Consider the following 17059-nt stretch of genomic DNA (forward strand, 5'->3'; position numbering starts at 1 on the left):
ACTGTGTAACAGCCATTTTTTGCCCCAAATCCATTTAAAATATTATGGTGAACTGCCCCATTTGAAATAACGTACAGTTAAGGGTGCAAGTAAAAATGTAATAGCATAATCTCAAGCTTGAATTCTGCCATCATGTGAGACAATTGACTGCTGTGCTCTAAATCTACAACTGTACCCTCAAATGACCCAAGCAGAACCTAATTCAAGCAATTAAAAAGCACCAGCAGACCTTAGCTGAATGGCCTCTTTCAAAAGGTGTCTGTGCTTTGTATGAAAAGACTCACACCTGGCAGCAGATCAGCCCCAAGGGAAAGGTGTTCTGCGTTTACAAAACCTATGAATGCTTGAAATGGTGCAGCAGAGCACATCTGCCATGCCAAGCAGGGACAACCTGAGCAGCCAGCACACCCAGCTGAGGAGGGCTGCCAGACTGACGGCATCACCGTGACAGCAGCAGCTGGGGAACTACGCGGAGCAAGAGGAGGCATCTGTGGGTATTTCTGCGTGATTGCACGCAAGTCAGAGAACATGTGTACATCTTAAGATCCAGTTCTGTTTCCAAATGCCCGTGCTTGGCTCCTGTTAACACCAGCTGACAACCCATCCATGCACAAGGGAATTCCATTTGTCATCGCTTGTCCTAAAGGCTTCGGTTACGATGAAGGAGTTTCTCGCTGCTTCATCAGCACAGCCAGTGATCCACACCATGGCAGCCAGGGAGGGATGGCCCATGCGACATAACTGTAGCATTCTTACCACCAAGATCCCTTGTAGACAACATTATGTATTACTGTTTGTTATTTTTTTTAAGGGAAAAAGCCACACACCTTGAATCTTCGTTTTGAATTGTGGGTACTTGTTGAGGACTTCAACTTGTTTCTTCCAATTGAACTGGTTTTTCCAGTAGGAGACAACCTTCCTGAGATACACCGAGTTAGTCCCATAATGGAAGCAACTGTTCTCCAGTGGCTCAGTGAATCGAGCCTGGTCAAGTCTTCTAAATAAGTCCTACAGGGAAAAAGAAAGAAGAGATGTTATAAGCATTTGTGTTGCCATCTTGGCTCTACTGTGCATGGTTTCTAGTTACTCTCAAGTGAAATGAGAACAATGAAAATAACATCTCTAATGACACCTGTGCATTTTGCTGATGCTCCATCAGCTGTTCCAATTCTTTTCTCCTCCAGGTGGCCTCCTTCCTCTTCCATTTACAGCTGTTCTTAACAGTCTTTCTCGCTTTCTTTGTTTTGCAGGGCTGGCTAACCTGTTTGCCAGGCTGATGACAATAGTCTTCTGACACCACGGTGGCTTCACAGCGTAAGTCTTGTTGCCTTTCCACAGTACTCTGCTCCCCAGGTTACCTGTGAGCCCAACCTCACAATCAGTGCATGGATCTGGCCTGAACCTTTTGCTCTCCTTCCCAAACCAAGGGTCTGGGTGTTTTCACTGGGAAACACTCTGAGGGACTTCACATGGCCACAAAATTGGTGAAACTAGACTGGAGTGGAAGTTTCCCAATCTAGAATAACTACTGAAGTGACCTTCCTACTGCACTTCAAGGTTACAGGGGATGCTGACAATACTGCAAAATCAGTCCAAAAATCACTCAGCAGGGAATGACAGCCAAGAGCCTCTTCCTGCTGTGAACAGAACCACAGAATAATTGAGGGTGGAAGGCAGGTCTGGAAATCTAATCCTGCTCAAACCTCTGTGGGGTTTAAACCTGAACAGCATTTTCTAATACAGTGATAGAGGTAGCTCTAAGATGAGTTAGGTGTACACACTTGCTCACACCTCACACTGAACAGGCAGTCTAGGCAAGATGTTAGTATGTAAGCTCACTAGTTTTGGCATTTAATGTGTACAGAAAGCATGGATTTTTAAATGAAGTTTTTAATGCAGCTTTACATACGTGCTCTCTGTCTATGCTCAACACCTTTTAAAAAATACCTTAGTAATGTATGCTAGCGTAACTTTAACTCCTAGTGGATATAAACATTTATTTAGAAACAGAGTTTTCTACTGATGGATTATGTTGCAATAGCTGTCATAATACAGAATTGTGCATTTCAAAAACATCTGTAACTTAGAAGTTATCTAGCTTTGTGTCTGCAGTGTAAAGGGAAAACATATTGGACGTCAATGTCCATTGATATCAGTAAGGAGGGCAAACAAAGTGTTAAAAAAAACAGGCTTGACCGAGAAAATAGGAATCCATTGTAAATGAATAATATGAGCAATCCCATGAACACTGTTTGAACCGCTACTCCACACAGATCTATGAAACTGTGCAATCCCTGACTTAAAACATACACAATCAAAATCTCGCTGTCTAACAAATCCTGCAACGTATGTGTTTACTGTAGTTACCACTGTGGTATTAGTGTTGAGCAAAGTAGATCATTAATTACAGAAGAATCAGCATCCAACACAGCTGCAAATATAAAGCAGTCGAGAAAATGAGATATTCATAATTGCTTTTGAAAGAAGGAAAAAAAGACATTGTTCTTATTCTGGCCTACACAATCAAACTGAGGAAGGTGCACAAACAGGAATACAGAGTTGAGTAATCTGTAATATGATTTTTATCTTTATTAGGCTTTACAGAGTAGGTTTATTTACTAGCAATCTTGCAACAGCCAGCTGAGAACAAAATTGTATAGCAGGATGTGAAATCTGCCTATCCATACCTATTTTCTGAAGTACTAAAAAATCCCTTCCCCCGAGTCCTGGACATCATTGCTCATTCTTATTAATGTAACTATGGGTTCAATTTAAAAATTACTTCCAAACAAGTTCTGCATTTATTTGGCCATTTTGTACTTCTCTCTCCCCAGGACAGAGATTTGCTTACACTCAGCTCTTCTTCTGTAGTTTCCACCTTAAACGGCCAAATAGTTGTATCTTCTTCAGTGTCAGGCTTTTGGCCCTTGCCCCACCATCCCTCTTTGAAGGGTAATATCTCTTCTTTCTTCTTGGAAAGCAAGAAGTAGATGATGACCGCCCCCAGAAGCAGGAATACTTCGAGCAGCATAATGCCTGCAAGAGAAGAACAGAACTCTGGTAAGCCCAATAAGATAATTCAGACACATACGACTTTTACTTTATAAAGAAAATAGAGGTTTACTCGCTTCTTAAGACAGGATTTGATCTACGTGATGTTCTGTCACTCACAGGACATCAACACTTCTGTAAAGTTTCAGAAATTGGATGTTTTAACCTACGCAACTCAAATAGGGGGGAATTAAGTGTTTTACATAAAAGCATTTAGTAAAAGCAGAACTCAAAGCAAGTCAAGAGATCACACGGCTTGGTAATTAAATAGTCCTCTGATTAGACACAACCTGTTGGCTTCTTCAGTGGTGCTGATTGCTGCTAAACTTCATCAGTAAAGGAGGTGACTGTAGATATAATTCAAGTTTAATGCTTTCTCTTCCTCTGAAGCTCTAGATTTCCCACAAATTCGAAAGCAGAGCATCTCTTCAGTAAGGTTTACTATACAAGACACATACAGAGTATAAAAAGCGAAGAGCATGAGGGCGGCCACCTTGTGCCTCCCAGTCAGCCTAGGGGAGTGCAGCAGGGATATATTTACATAACCCTTGAACAGCAGTGCAAAGGGGTAGAAGGACCTTCCCTTTCTCCCTCTGAACTGTTTTAAAGAGAAAACAAAAGACCACAGGCATGCCCTCCTGGCTCTAAACCACCCTTCCCCAAATGATAAAATTCTATCAAAGCTAAGAACAACCTGACTGCCGGGCTGTTGTGCTTTAGTCAAACAGAACACCTTAACAAAAATCCATTTTGAATATATTTGAACTGTTTCATGCTGCAGGTAGAAAAAATAGTTACTCAGACTCTAATAATTAATATTTTCAAGCATCACTTTAAGTATGAGAAATATTTGTCATGTGGTTTGGGGAACAGTACTGTCATCATTTTAATGCATAATTTTGAAGAACGTAGTGTTTCAAACACTCATTTGCTGGGGAATTGATAGATCATGAAGTCTTTCTAAACTTCTGTAGAGCAAGCATGGTTTAATCACACAGAACAGTCCTCATTCTCTCCAGAGCTGGAATGTTTTGTTGGTTTTGCTGCTGCAGAGTAATATGATGCTCTGAAATTGCTCAGAGTCAACAGAATGGACCGAATTTATTCCTGGATCAAAACAGGAATTGTAACACAAGTTAATGGGAGTTCACATGACTATAACAGAAGTAAAATTGACCTTTCTTTAAGTACCTTTATGTGACAGGACACGTTTTAGTCACCCTCTTGCATTTAATTTTCTAATGGCTGACAATAAATAAATAAATAAGACTGTCAAAAGAAACACCCACTGAAACATTTAGGGGACATGGTTCAGTGGTGGTTTTGGCAGTGTTAGGTTGATGGTCCGAGCCCATGATCTTAAAGGCCCCTTCCAACCTAGACGATTCTATGAAACATTTGTAGAGAAGTCAGGCACTATGCAGATACGGCAGCAAGCTCCAAAAATATATTGCTTACATACGCAAGTGCTACAGCCTTGAAAAGTGACCTGAAATTCCTTAATCCTCAGAGGCTGGAGAAATGGAAATGATAGGCACTGAAAGAACTTGATCTGTTTATTTGTTTCACTTGTCCTTCCATAATTTCTGTTGTTTGAGGACACGATAGCTTTTCTTTACCATGTTCTCTGGAGCACTAGACAACAATCTTTTCCCACCTCCAGCATACTCACACCGTAACTTACCCCAAAATTAAAGTTTGTCCAATTTCAGCTTGCCTCAACACATAAACCAATGCAATCTAGGAGCCTCCAGAGCACAATGAAATTTTACTGCAGAGCAGCACTGGAGGGGCTTTTAGAAACCTCAAAGCACTTTACATAGAAATAATACCTACCACAGTACTTAACAGCATTTCTATTACTAAGTCTTCACAGAGAACAGCAACTTCCCTGAAATCGCAGCACAACTCAGGCCATGTCTAGACTACAAAGGTTCACCAGCATAATTATGTAAACACCACATACGAAAAATTCAAACTCTTGGCCAGCTTCAGTATGTTTACAAAGCCCCACAACAAACAGCCACGCCAAGAAGAAAAGAGAGCTGCTGTTAGTGCCAGCCCTGTTGTTCAGGCAGGATGGCTGGGGTACCTAGAAAAACAGGACTCTTTCTCCTGGCTTATGCTGTATCAGCAACATGGTGACAGAGGCACACCACCTAACACAGAACTTCATTACCCAGGAACAGAATCCCAGCCCATACTCTAGCAAGAAACTTCTATGTCCTAAGTCACTAGAGTACCCAGGGCTTCAAAAATATTTCTGCTTCCCCCATCTGCTCTCAGAGGGACTTGAGAAATCAGATTTTTTGCAGCAGAAGACATGGGAGGGATTGTGCACAAACATGAATTTTGTATTTGCCCTGGAGTGTGTGTACAAAGAACTCACTATGTGAAAAGATCATAGAATCATGGAATGATTTTGGCTGGAAGGCACTTCAAGATACCCATTTTTGCAATTAATTTCAAACAGACTTTAGGATGAGCTTGTTTACAATCCCGCAATATGCGCCAAAAATCAATTTCAGGTTTCACAAAAGTTGTCTTCTATTGCAGAGAATTGGGGCCAGTGACAAACTGATTTGCATGACATGATGTCATTTTGATTTGGAAGAAGCTGACTGTGACACTGGCTGGATTATTTTTTGCTAGCAGAGGGAGATCCCAAGTTGCTCTCTACATGCAATCACTCTCAGTTCCCTTTAAAGTGCTTACAAAATTCCTAATTACAATGAACACTGGGGCTCCAACTATGCTACGTTTTTTTTCGGAGCGCACAGGTGGAAGAGAAAGGGCAAAGCGCGTCAGCAGTATTTTAACTTGCACCAGTTCATAGCACACTCAAAGGGATTGTTTTGCTAGTGATGAGTTACTGGAACGCAGCATGCTCCTACTAACCCCGCCGGCCTGCGCCGAGAGGAGACCACTTAGAGCAAATGTACTCAATGATTTCCCAAGTTTGCTATTCAAGTTAGTTCTCCAAAACTCCTGTGTGTTATTTGAAAGGCATAAAGCAGCCTCAGTTGTGACGCATCTGCACCAGAATTTCCTCCTCTAATCACTGCTGAGCTGTCATGAAGTTATTAGCTCCTTACAATTCTTTCATAATGCAACAATATAGCACCATGAATGTGGAAGGAGAACACGTACAATAAAACTTTTCTATATTTGCAGTTTTCAGAGATGTAAACAACAAAGTGCTGGTGGTTTTATTCTCTGAGTCTCTTGATAAAACGATGCTGGCATGTTGCCTTTAAAAAATTACTACTTCAAAGGAGTTCATGTTTTGGTTTGGCTTTTTCCTCTTTTTATGCAACCAAAGGCAAGACCCTTAGAAGGAAATATTTCCATTTATTCCACTGTCAAGTACTAAGGCTCCAAGACTTTGCTGTACTCTGGGGTGGATATTGTTTGTAGGCAGCACTTAAATACCTTAGACAGTACTTTTATCCTAAAGAGTCCAAGGAAGAATGTTTTTGTTTTGCTACTTTAAAAACATGTTTTGAAAGAAAAATTTTGAAGTACAACTGATCCAGTAAATAGCCCCAAAACTTGCTCCTCTTGAAGAAGGCCAAGTACATCTCAAGAAATATGTTGTTTGCAAGAAAACCCCCAAAACTTTCTTACAGTATCTTACTGCTCCTTGTTGAAAACACTTGTTTTTCAGCATTGTTTGCATTTTGATTTGCACTGTCCTCTGTTCGTGCATTAACAGCAGAGCTAATAGCTCCACAAGAAGAGAACAATTATGTTATAGCATGAAAGCTATGTCCTGTCTCATGCCCTGTCTTCATCAGTATCCAGTAACAGATGCCCCGGAGAACAATGCTCTTTATTTTTTAGAGAGGTCATCTGTGAAATAGCTTAATGGTAAAATCCCCATCTTGTTCTACTAGTAATCATTCACCTTTGCCTTGCAGCATTAGAATCCATCTGAAACATGTCATCAGAGAAATAAGCAACTGGAAAGACTTTCAACCTAGCATCTGAAAACCCATTTTAGCCCAAACGCTACACAACCCAGCTACTATGGCTTGAATGATGCACAATACCTACAACTCCAAGTGGTGCTATTAAACCTTATCAGTGCAAAACAGCTAATGCATGGGCGAAGCAAAAGTTCTAAAAGACCATGCTGCTTTCAGGCACATACCAGAGGTGATCGTGGTTTCGAGTTAATAACATTTTCTCTCCAAGGCTGGTTTACTATCAGACTGCAAGGTAGCTCACCGCACTTAGCACACTCTGATGCTGTCAGATACAAGGTTTATTGATTGATAATTACTCTGCAGGAGAAATAACAGCTCAATTTAGAAGTGATGTTTCTGTTTATTTTTGTTCTGTTACATAAACTCCCCTATTAGGTTTTACTGAAAAGGCACCCCTCTGCTGCAGCATCTTTGTTTACAGATCGGTTTGCCTGAAGAACAGCAATTGCAGGTTACTCTTCCCAACAGATCTGAAGGAAAAACAACCCACTGAAGGACTTAAAAAAACCTCACGGTACCTGTAACAGGGTGCCCTGGCACTGACAGCCTAAAAGGGACCAAGACGTGGCACGGTCCCAGAAGCTTCAACCTCAGTCTACACCCTACCATCTCTAGGCATCACATTTTTGTCATTGTGTAATAACACTGGAAACAGAAGAAAACCATGAAGTGAAGACATTTGTATAAGAAAAGCTTCCTCTTTATGTAGTTTATGGAGCATTATGACAAGCTTGAAAATAGTGTAGCAACACAGGAATTGCTTTGCATACAACTGATAACATCTTCCAGGTGAGCAAAAAATGATACGTTAACATTGTAGGAACGTAGGGGAGGTAGGCATTGGATGGAATAAAGCATCCTACACAGGGAAGCAAATCAAAGACAGGAAATACAAATCCAGAGTTTCTGGCTTGTCTCGATAAGAAATTTGGCATTTACATTTTTTATTGCCACAGGGAGGTGGCACACAATGCTATCTCCAAAACAGCAGGAAGAGATGATATCATTCTGTTGCACAATCTTTTTCTAGACTGTTTGCAATCAGAAATTAGCCAGTACAGCAGGAACCTAATTAGAAGTGTACAACCAAGGAAAGGGGTCACCTCCCCAAAGAAGGAGGAGAAACCACACTCTCTCCCGGGGGACAGCTAGGCCTCTCCCAGGACAGGGTTGGGGGTACACCTCCATTACTGCTGAGGAACACCCCACGCCTGTGGCAGTGAGGCACTGCTCCCTTGCAGCTGTACATCTGCTTTGCCCCTTGGACAACAGTAACAACAGAGAGCCACTGTAAGGCTCATATGCATCACCGAGAACTTGTACTTACAGCAGTTAGTCCTTCATTCCATTCCACGGGAGTAGCCGAGCACCTTATACAACATATTCACACCTAATTTTTCCTACAATACTATGACAGTCAAGTGTTGTCATCTCTTCAGTACTACATTGAAATCCAACAGGCGCTGAGACCCAAGCCTAGCTCATAATAAAAGAAAAGTAGCATGGGACTAAGTTCACTGTTACCTACTGCCTCACCCAGAAGCAGCATATTTATGCAAACACTGGCTGGTCAAAGCTCATTATCACAATCATAATTTAAAGCACTGCATGCCACATTTTTAAGCGGAAGATAACTCAATTTACAAGAACACATAGTTAAGCAACATTACTTGTTTTTTCAATTCCATGCCCAACACATTCTTCTGTGCTGCTTAAAAACATGTCTTGTTTATCTCAATTTTCCTTGTTTTGCTTCTATTATTCTTGAACAAACCCACTTCCTTCAAAGAGTCTAAAAAAAGCCTGTGGGCTACATAAACAGAACCTGGCAGAATCCCACCTAGGATCTGTGTGATGCCCGGTATTGTGACCCAATGACTATGTGCACGAGTCAGGGAAAAGGAGGTCTACTCCACATCTGCAGTAGTTTCTGTTTAGGACTCTACAGACAGAAAAGCTGCTAAAGGATTCTTAAATCAGCACTGTTCAGTCTTGGTAATTAAGGGTGAAAGAACTGCTTAAACTTCCATAATAATGCATTTGATAGCTAAAACATTAAGGTTAGGTCATGTAAAGATTTTATCCTGTTTATCCTATCCAGCCTTTAACCTATTTAATGACCCTTAAATTCAAACAACAGATTTTTGCATGCATGCGAGGAAGTGGCAGAAGCCTGGCATACAACTTGGGGGTGAACACAGCTGAAAGCTGGGTCTCCTACACAGAGCGCTCTCAAATCACGTTACAATTAAAAAAGGGAAGCATATTGTGCCAGTAAAAAGTTTTTAAAACAGTTCTTAGCCACTGTCCAGCCAACTAAATGATACAGTCCGATAAAACAGACTCCAAACATCATCGCAAGCTTTTCTTCAACATTTAATGTCTAATGTCTGAAAAGAAATTATGAATAGCACATTGTTCTGGTTTGCCTTCCACCAGAGTTTCTAGCAATAATGAGGTTAATCTCCTCATCCTGTGCCAGCAGCTGCATTTTACGAAGGGGTGGAAAAAAGTGCAGATGAACCAAAAGAGTTAGATATTACAGATAAGGAAATGAGATTGAGGTAATTGCTCCTTACACCTTAAGGGAAATTTAGGCTCTATTTTTAGCTTCACCAAATCCACCAGTACTAAAGAGTAAAAGGTTGCTTTCCTCCCCTTCGGTGGTATTATTGTCAACGTTTTGCCTGGTCTGATCTCTAGATAAGACTCAGATTTATCCCATACTGCTTGGTGATACAGCACAGCCTGTGTCTTTCTGTCTACTGTGGGATTTTCCATTAGTCCAATTCTCTTAAGATTCTTCCATGGAATCAGAGAGAGAAAGATCTTGTTTTAGTTGCAGCTTTACAAGCTTTTTGTATTAGCACTGTTAGAAAACTGTCTTGCTAAAACCTTTAATTATTAACACATGCAGAATTGACAACCTTAGAGGGGAAAAGTGCAAACAGTTTGAAGTCTTACACTCCAAACTATGTAAGACCAAAGGATATGACAATCTTTACATTAGAAGAAGGTGTAGAAATGGAAATGATGAACATAAAGACTGCAAGAGAAAATTCCTGGCAATCGCCAAGACAGCAAGATGAGGTGCACTCTGTAAATTTATATTAGGATCATGACTCCAAAGTAGTAAGGGCATAATGAATGAAAACATGTATGAGAGTGTAAAAGGAAAAAAAAAAATTTTTTTAAATTGTGACTATGGAAACAGGAAGAGATAGAAACTTGTTATCTCTCTATGAAGACTTCATTCTCAAAGAGAAAAGGAACTTTGAATGATGAGAGAGGAGGGGAACAGATGGTAGTCATCATTTTCTGTCAAATAACTGCAACACCAAAAGGATGTGCCAGAGTAAACATGTAACAAGAACAATTCTTGCTACTTCATCTTTCTCTTAATAACAACTAAATATTTAAGTTCTCTTTGGATTTAAGGGCTTCATCTAGAAAAGTGCACTACCTGTAACCACCAGATTAGAACAATTAAGTCTCACGATGAAGCAGCCAAGAGAACTAGGTCCTTTATTTTTGATTCATAACACGTGGCTATTTAACCTGAGAGAAAGATTCACCTTCCATTAGACAGCAAAGCATACCCACAGTACAGATGTGGTGGGCAGCCAGGACATACAGAACAAATGGAAGGAGCAATAGTTATGTGTCTTCATTGCAGAGCTCAAAAGAAAATAATAAAAAACTCCTACTGCTGGGTGCAAGAAATAAGAGAAGAATTGCTTATGGTAGAGAAAGAACAACAAAAAAAAAGTTTGCTGAGCCTTTATTTTTCTTGTGGATTACACTTAATCACCTCCAACAGAGATGTTTCAAAAAAACAAAGTGGAGGAATGTTGGAGAACAGCTCAGTTTTCAGAGAAGAAACCTGGAGAACAGCTCCTGTTCTTTACCCCAGTAGGATCCCTCCACAAACATGATCTGTGATCATTTCATCATTCTGGCAAATGCAATAGAAGTTGGCATCATACGCTATTGAAAAAAGCGACTAAGAAAGCATGGCTACCATGATTCCCACAAAAATATTCCCAGCCCTGCCAATCAGAAAGCATTTAATCAATAACAATATGCTTGAATATATGTAAAAGCTGATAATGCCACTTAAAAAAAAAAAAACAAACCCAAACCAAAACCAAAACAACAACAAAACCAAACCAACCCATAAAATCCAGGATATATTCAAGTTGGTGTTAGCCATCCTGCTACGTCTAGCATGACCAAGATATTAAAGCAAATGCCATTTCATTTTAGAAGTAGATTTTTGTGCTTTACTAATTACGTAAACACCTATTTGCACATACAGAGATGCTTTAAATTAAAAATAATGTGTTCAGAGGAAGAAGTTTTTCAATAGTAGTATTCAGAAGGGAAAAAAGTATTTCAGCATTAATTACAAGCAGACCAAAGCTCTTCAGAGAGAAGCAAGACGCTCTGCTTTCCAAGTGACTTTTCTTTAGGGACCTACACAATAATTAGAGATCTATTTGCCACATTTGGAACTTGCACGTTAAAGAAGACTGCCCTGGTTCTGGGATTGTGCATTGCATGAAGAAAATACTCTTGCAGGCTCAACAAAGCAGTGCACACTCTACCACAAAACTAAGGCTTTACCTCTGCTTGTCTGGCCACAAAATTTGAATACTCCAACTATAATACAAGAAATGTGCATAGGAATATGTAAAATAATCCTTTCATTTTGCCTAGAGCTATAAGCTACACTTCACCTACCACCCCCATCCCTGCTTTGCTACTTCTCCACTGACAAATTACTTGACAAACTATTACTGAAGAAACAAGAACTTCTGGGACTATTACCATTCAGGAATTATTACCCCAAACCTTTCTACTTACCTGCTGTAATTACTTCAAACAAATTGGCCATGTATATTCTACTGAGAAGCCTGAACTTGTTTCACAGTGTTTACCATATTAAAATATTGCAGTTCTATGTCTAAAAATACTAGGTATATCTGAAAGCTTTGCTGAAACCCTAGATAAACAAACAGGCTGAAAACATGGTATTTCCCTATGGAATGACCAAGTACAAGAAGTACAATAGATCAAGATGGGGTGAAAAAACAGCCTTTTGAAACACCTAATAATCCAAAACCTACTTTGGGCAATTCATACAGACAAATTGCGTGTGGATTCAGGCTGCACTGGTTATTACCAACTGTGCTCTATTTGGAATTGTTTACTTCAACATCATGATTTCCCCTATGAAAAAAATAACAGAATTCAGAAAAAGTAACAAACAGAGTTTGTGCAAATCACACACAAGTTTTATATAAGAATTCAGACTGGAAAAGATGTAAAACAAAGAGTCACGAACTTGACACTGTGCCAGGACCCTCCCCACAAGACTTCAGCTCTGACAAAGATCTAATCCTTGTCCTTGGACAACTTCAACTGTGGATTGATTTTCAAAGCTGCCTAATTGCTTTTGGTGCCTATCTCCCATCGATTTTCAGTAAGCATTAGCAATTTGTGCACTCGGGTCTCAGTTTTAGCTTACTTCAGAGAGCAGTAATATCCGTTTCAGAGGAGATGCATTGGCATCTCAAAAGAACAGTGCCAATCAAAACATTAACCCCCCCATTTGTGGCTGTAGAAGTAGATTTCAGGCAGTGGCTTCTAAGACTGATCCCATCTCCCAGGTTCACCTACAATAACTAGGCAAGTTTTCTTATTTTAGGTAATAAGAAAATAAGAGAGACTACTTCAATTGACTTGGAAAATTAAGCAGCATACTTGATTAGGGCCTGTTTTAACTGCAGGGCGACAAAGTCAAAATCGCAACTGAAATCTGACAAACTGAGCCAAACTTGGGGACCAAGTGCGTCATTTACTTAGTCTTTGCAGATTGCTCAGTTATGCAACAAAATACCATTATTAAACTTAAAAGGTTTTTCTCTCATCCCTAAAATGCTTGTTCAGCAAAGGGAACTATGTATATGGTACTCATTGCAACAACTTTCAGGTTTGGCAAATGACCCATTAAATAAAAAACAAACAAAAACCAGAAAGAGTTCAATTTCACATCCCCATTTAGAGATGAGAGAAAAACGAAGAAACACAAACCAGACTAAACCACCTATATGCCAATAGTTAAAGGCACTGTAACTAAACTGGGAAACCTGGCCAGATTCCTAACCGAACGCTAAATAAAATTGCTGTTTCCATAAGCATTGTCAGCAGTAAGGCTGGCTTATCAGGAACCAGAGGGTGGACAACAACCCTGGCTCAAGTGAGCTGTCGGGGAACTGCACCTCTACTCTCCCCCCGGAAAAGCTGACCAGGGCCTTCCAGTGCCTGAAATCAACCCCCAAATCCCCATCCGTGCCCACTGCTATTATTCAGAGTGTAATCATACCCATTGTTAATAGTGTCTTTATCCTGGCAGAGGGGCACAAGCACTGTAAAGCAACGGTATTTAAGGCACGCAGGCACAGAACCCCTCTGTAAAGAGTCCGCCTTTCCTCTCTCGGTGTTCAACGTGTGGATGCTTTAGCATGAGACTGGGCGCTTACCTGCCGGAGAAAGGGGATTATCTCTCCAGAAAGGTGAGGCGGTGATCGAGCACTGCTAGGCTCAGGGCGCTCCGCTGCAGTAAAGCACAACTCGAGCAGTGATGAGAGGGAGGAGCTGTTACGGATCTCGTCTCCCGCCCCCGCCCGGCAGTTACCAGCGAGCGGAGCCCGGCTCGGCTCGGCTCGGCTCGGCTCGGCTGGGCTCGGCTCGGCGCGGCTCGGCGCGGCTCGGCGCGGCTCGGCGCGGCTCACAGACCACTGGGAGATGTAGTTCGCATGCGGGGGCGGGGAGCAAGCCCAGCCGCAGTTACCCCCTTGACGCCGTCCCCAGACTAGAGGCGTTACACCCACTGCCCCCCGGGCCACGGCAGAGCCGGCGGGTCCCTGGCCACAGCGCTTTGGCACACCACTGTTCAGCACCGACCAAAACCAGGGCAGTGGGGAGCAAAGCGGGTCACCGAGCGCTACGGGCTTCAGCCCAGCAAACACTAATTCGCTCTTGTGAAATAGGACACAGGCAGGCAGCGACTGACTAACGTGGCACCGCGCGTGAGCTTCCTAATTGCCTTCTCAGTCAACATCACCAGCACTTGCTGCACTGTAGTAGGGCTGATTTTAAGAGAAACGCATTCGTCCTGCTCCACCTCCCCAGCTGCTGCCCTGCACAGCACGACTGGGTGCCCAACACAAGGAACACACGGAGAATGGGTGTGCCAGGGGTGCTTTGTCCCTGAACCTGCACTCTCCAGTGCCTCTCTTTCAAACTTGGTCAGGAGATCAAAGCCTCAGGAGGTCACACTGTAACAACTAATCCCATCAGTAAGAATATAACAAGTAACGTAAATTCTTTATTGGCTCTTGGAGGTTTTTCCATTCAATCTCAGTTTTCATTTCTCACTCCGCTACCAGATTCCAATATTACTTTTTTTGTTACCTCCATGCCACCCCAATTCTCTTGTTTTGATTGTTGAAGAGAAGTCTTAACAGACTTGTGATCACAGATACCAATTCAAATCTTTCAACCTCTCCTACCCAATCATCCCAGGCTGTTCAGGCAGTCCTTTGCCCAAAGAGCATTTTGTGCAGTTCTGCTCTTTTGCTATGAGCACCAATAGCAGTTCAATTAAAAAAGTAATCTGTTTTAAAGCAGCAGGTGCCTAAACTGTTCTGTAAGGCTTGTCTTTTTTTGTCCTTTTCTTCATCCACAGCAAACATGTCCGGTGAGAGTTCTGCCCCTTCTTGAGGCATCTATCTTCACCAACAGCTCCATACTACTTTTCCTGAGACACCAAGAGCATTAGTAACAACCCATCTTTCTTCAGTAGGACTACAGACATTTCACAAACATACAAATAAGACTGTGTTGAATTTTGTAGTAAAAACTTAACTTTTATAGGATGATAGATAAAAATGCAACTGTATTATGTCTCACTGTCATAACACTGTATTACAGTCAAATATAGTGTCTATATGGTAGCTATTTTAGTTAATGAAAAATTACATTTCTTCTACCCCCTATTTGTTATAAAAATGCCAGCTCCAGTCTCTAGTTAGCCAGTAAGTCCAGCCTTTATAAGTTGTTAAAGAAGTAGTTTCACACTTTATCCAGGCTGTCCCATGTTCTTAAAAAAGGTGTCTTCAGGCACCCCTGAAGGCACCCTGTCACCTCCTTAGTGCCTTCCAGTTCCTTCTTTCATGAAGCAGACGGGGTAGTTCAAAGTTCCTCCTGTGGAGATAACACTCTTGCATAGATGTCTTCCTGTGGGTGTTAACCCTCTTAAATTGCCAATTCATTAAAAATGAGTTTTTCTTTGTGCTTTTAACAGTACTAGGCATACAATGCTTCTTGTTCATGAGCGGGACTCCTAGGCCCTACAGCCGTAGCAGTACTAAACAGCAATGAGCAAAGTAGTTACCCCAAACACACAGAGAACAGAGAAAGATTACATCAGGTTTAGTTCTTCACATGCATTCCTCCTAACTGGAACTGTTTCCGCTGTTTATTGTGAAAATTGTACAACTCCCATAGCCTATCAAAGGAAAACACAGAGATGCAAATACCACTAAACCTAAAGGAGCCAACCGTGTCCTGGGGTGCATCAAGCACAGCCTCGCTAGCTGGTGGTGGGACGCGATTGTCCCACTCTACACTGCACTGGTGCGGCCCCACCTCGAGTACTGAAGGACATCAAACTATGAGAGTGTGTCGAGAAGAGGGCGACCAAGATGCTAAAAGGTCTTGAGGGCAAGACATGTGAAGAGTGGCTGAGGTGACTTGGCTTGTTCAGCTTGGAGAAAGGAAGGCTGAGCGGTGACTCCATGGCAGTCCACAACTTACTCACGGGGGGCAGCAGGGGGGAGGTGCTGATCCCCTCTCTGGTGACCAGTGATAGGACATGAGGAAATGGACTAAGCTGCATCAGGGGAAGTTCGGATTGGACATTAGGAAAAGGGTTCTTCACTGAGAGGGTGCTCGGTCACTGGAACAGGCTCCCCAGGGAAGTGGTCATGGCAGCAAGCCTGTTAGAGTTCAAGGAGCATCTGGATGACGCTCTTAGTCATATGGGTTAGCTTTAGGTAGTGCTGCGAGGAACAGGGAGTTGGACTTGATGGTCCTTATGGGTCCATTCCAACTTGAGAAATTTTATGAATAAGAGAAATGGAAAACATGAGCAACTCCGTGGTCCTGCATTCCTTAAAGTTATTTTTGCTTTAGACTCTTGAGCTGAGGTAGAGGAACATTACACAGCATTATATCCACCTTTAAACAGCTGGAGTTTGTTACAGCAAACAGAAATCAAGGGGAAGAGATGGCCATGATATAAACTTACGGGACTACTGGTGTGAGGGGAACTGCAGAGAGTTCTGACGTTCTCTGAGTTCTGACAGAGAATCCTATAAGCACAGAGAAACTGAGAACAACAGATGTGGTTGGAGAACAGTTTTCATCTTACAATATAAGGAATGATTTTTAAAAAGACAGATACTGATGACAAACTATTATGGAGAATTGCTGATAACTCATCATTACAAGCTGTAGACTGGTAGTCAATCATCAGCCAGATAAAATAACGTCAAGTAGTATGCGATTTGCAGTACAGGGAAAGTAAATGAATTGCTACAATCTAAGTAGATACTCCAACACAGAGTCTGAGCCAAGGGATCTTCTCATTTGCTAAAGACTACATGCTTTTTTTGATATTGAGAAAAAATATTTTCTTATCCTATTATTGGATAAAGAAGTTGGTCATGCAGTTTATTATTGGTGCTTCTGTGACACCTACACAAGTACTTTTTGCAAGTGTGACAATATAGAATCTCCCTCTACCAAAGCTCAGATTTGAGAACGAAATCTTCTATTAACACCCACAAGTAGAAGAAAGTAAAGATGCAAATGTATAACAATCCTCCTCCCCCAAGTCAACCAAAAAGTCACCATGATCAACTATATAGAGGAAAATAAGAGGAACACAT

At 41.5% G+C, this 17059-nt stretch overlaps 1 protein-coding gene and 1 long non-coding RNA gene across 3 annotated transcripts in view; one reads left to right on the forward strand and one right to left on the reverse strand.

The window, feature by feature from the left end:
• The window catches only part of LOC309670360, a 25260-nt gene extending 18111 nt beyond the window's left edge, over positions 1 to 7149 (forward strand). For both annotated transcript variants that reach the window (XR_014269003.1, XR_014269004.1), the window contains exons 3-5: positions 1251 to 1314; positions 2981 to 3060; positions 6972 to 7149. This is a non-coding gene — a long non-coding RNA (uncharacterized lncRNA). The remainder of the gene's footprint in view (positions 1 to 1250; positions 1315 to 2980; positions 3061 to 6971) is intronic.
• Positions 1 to 13659, reverse strand: part of EPHX1 (epoxide hydrolase 1) — a 23254-nt gene extending 9595 nt beyond the window's left edge. Inside the window, exons 1-3 of the mRNA XM_082481256.1 lie at positions 13586 to 13659; positions 2852 to 3036; positions 828 to 1008 (exon numbers count right to left, since the gene is read on the reverse strand). Of these exons, the coding sequence (XP_082337382.1) occupies positions 828 to 1008; positions 2852 to 3031 (361 nt within the window). The 5' untranslated portion in view covers positions 3032 to 3036; positions 13586 to 13659. The remainder of the gene's footprint in view (positions 1 to 827; positions 1009 to 2851; positions 3037 to 13585) is intronic.
• Positions 13660 to 17059: the final 3400 nt, after the last annotated feature.

This window comes from Vanellus vanellus (genome assembly GCF_965231255.1).
Source record: "Vanellus vanellus genome assembly, chromosome: 3".
In the NCBI taxonomy this organism is placed as follows: domain Eukaryota; kingdom Metazoa; phylum Chordata; class Aves; order Charadriiformes; family Charadriidae; genus Vanellus; species Vanellus vanellus.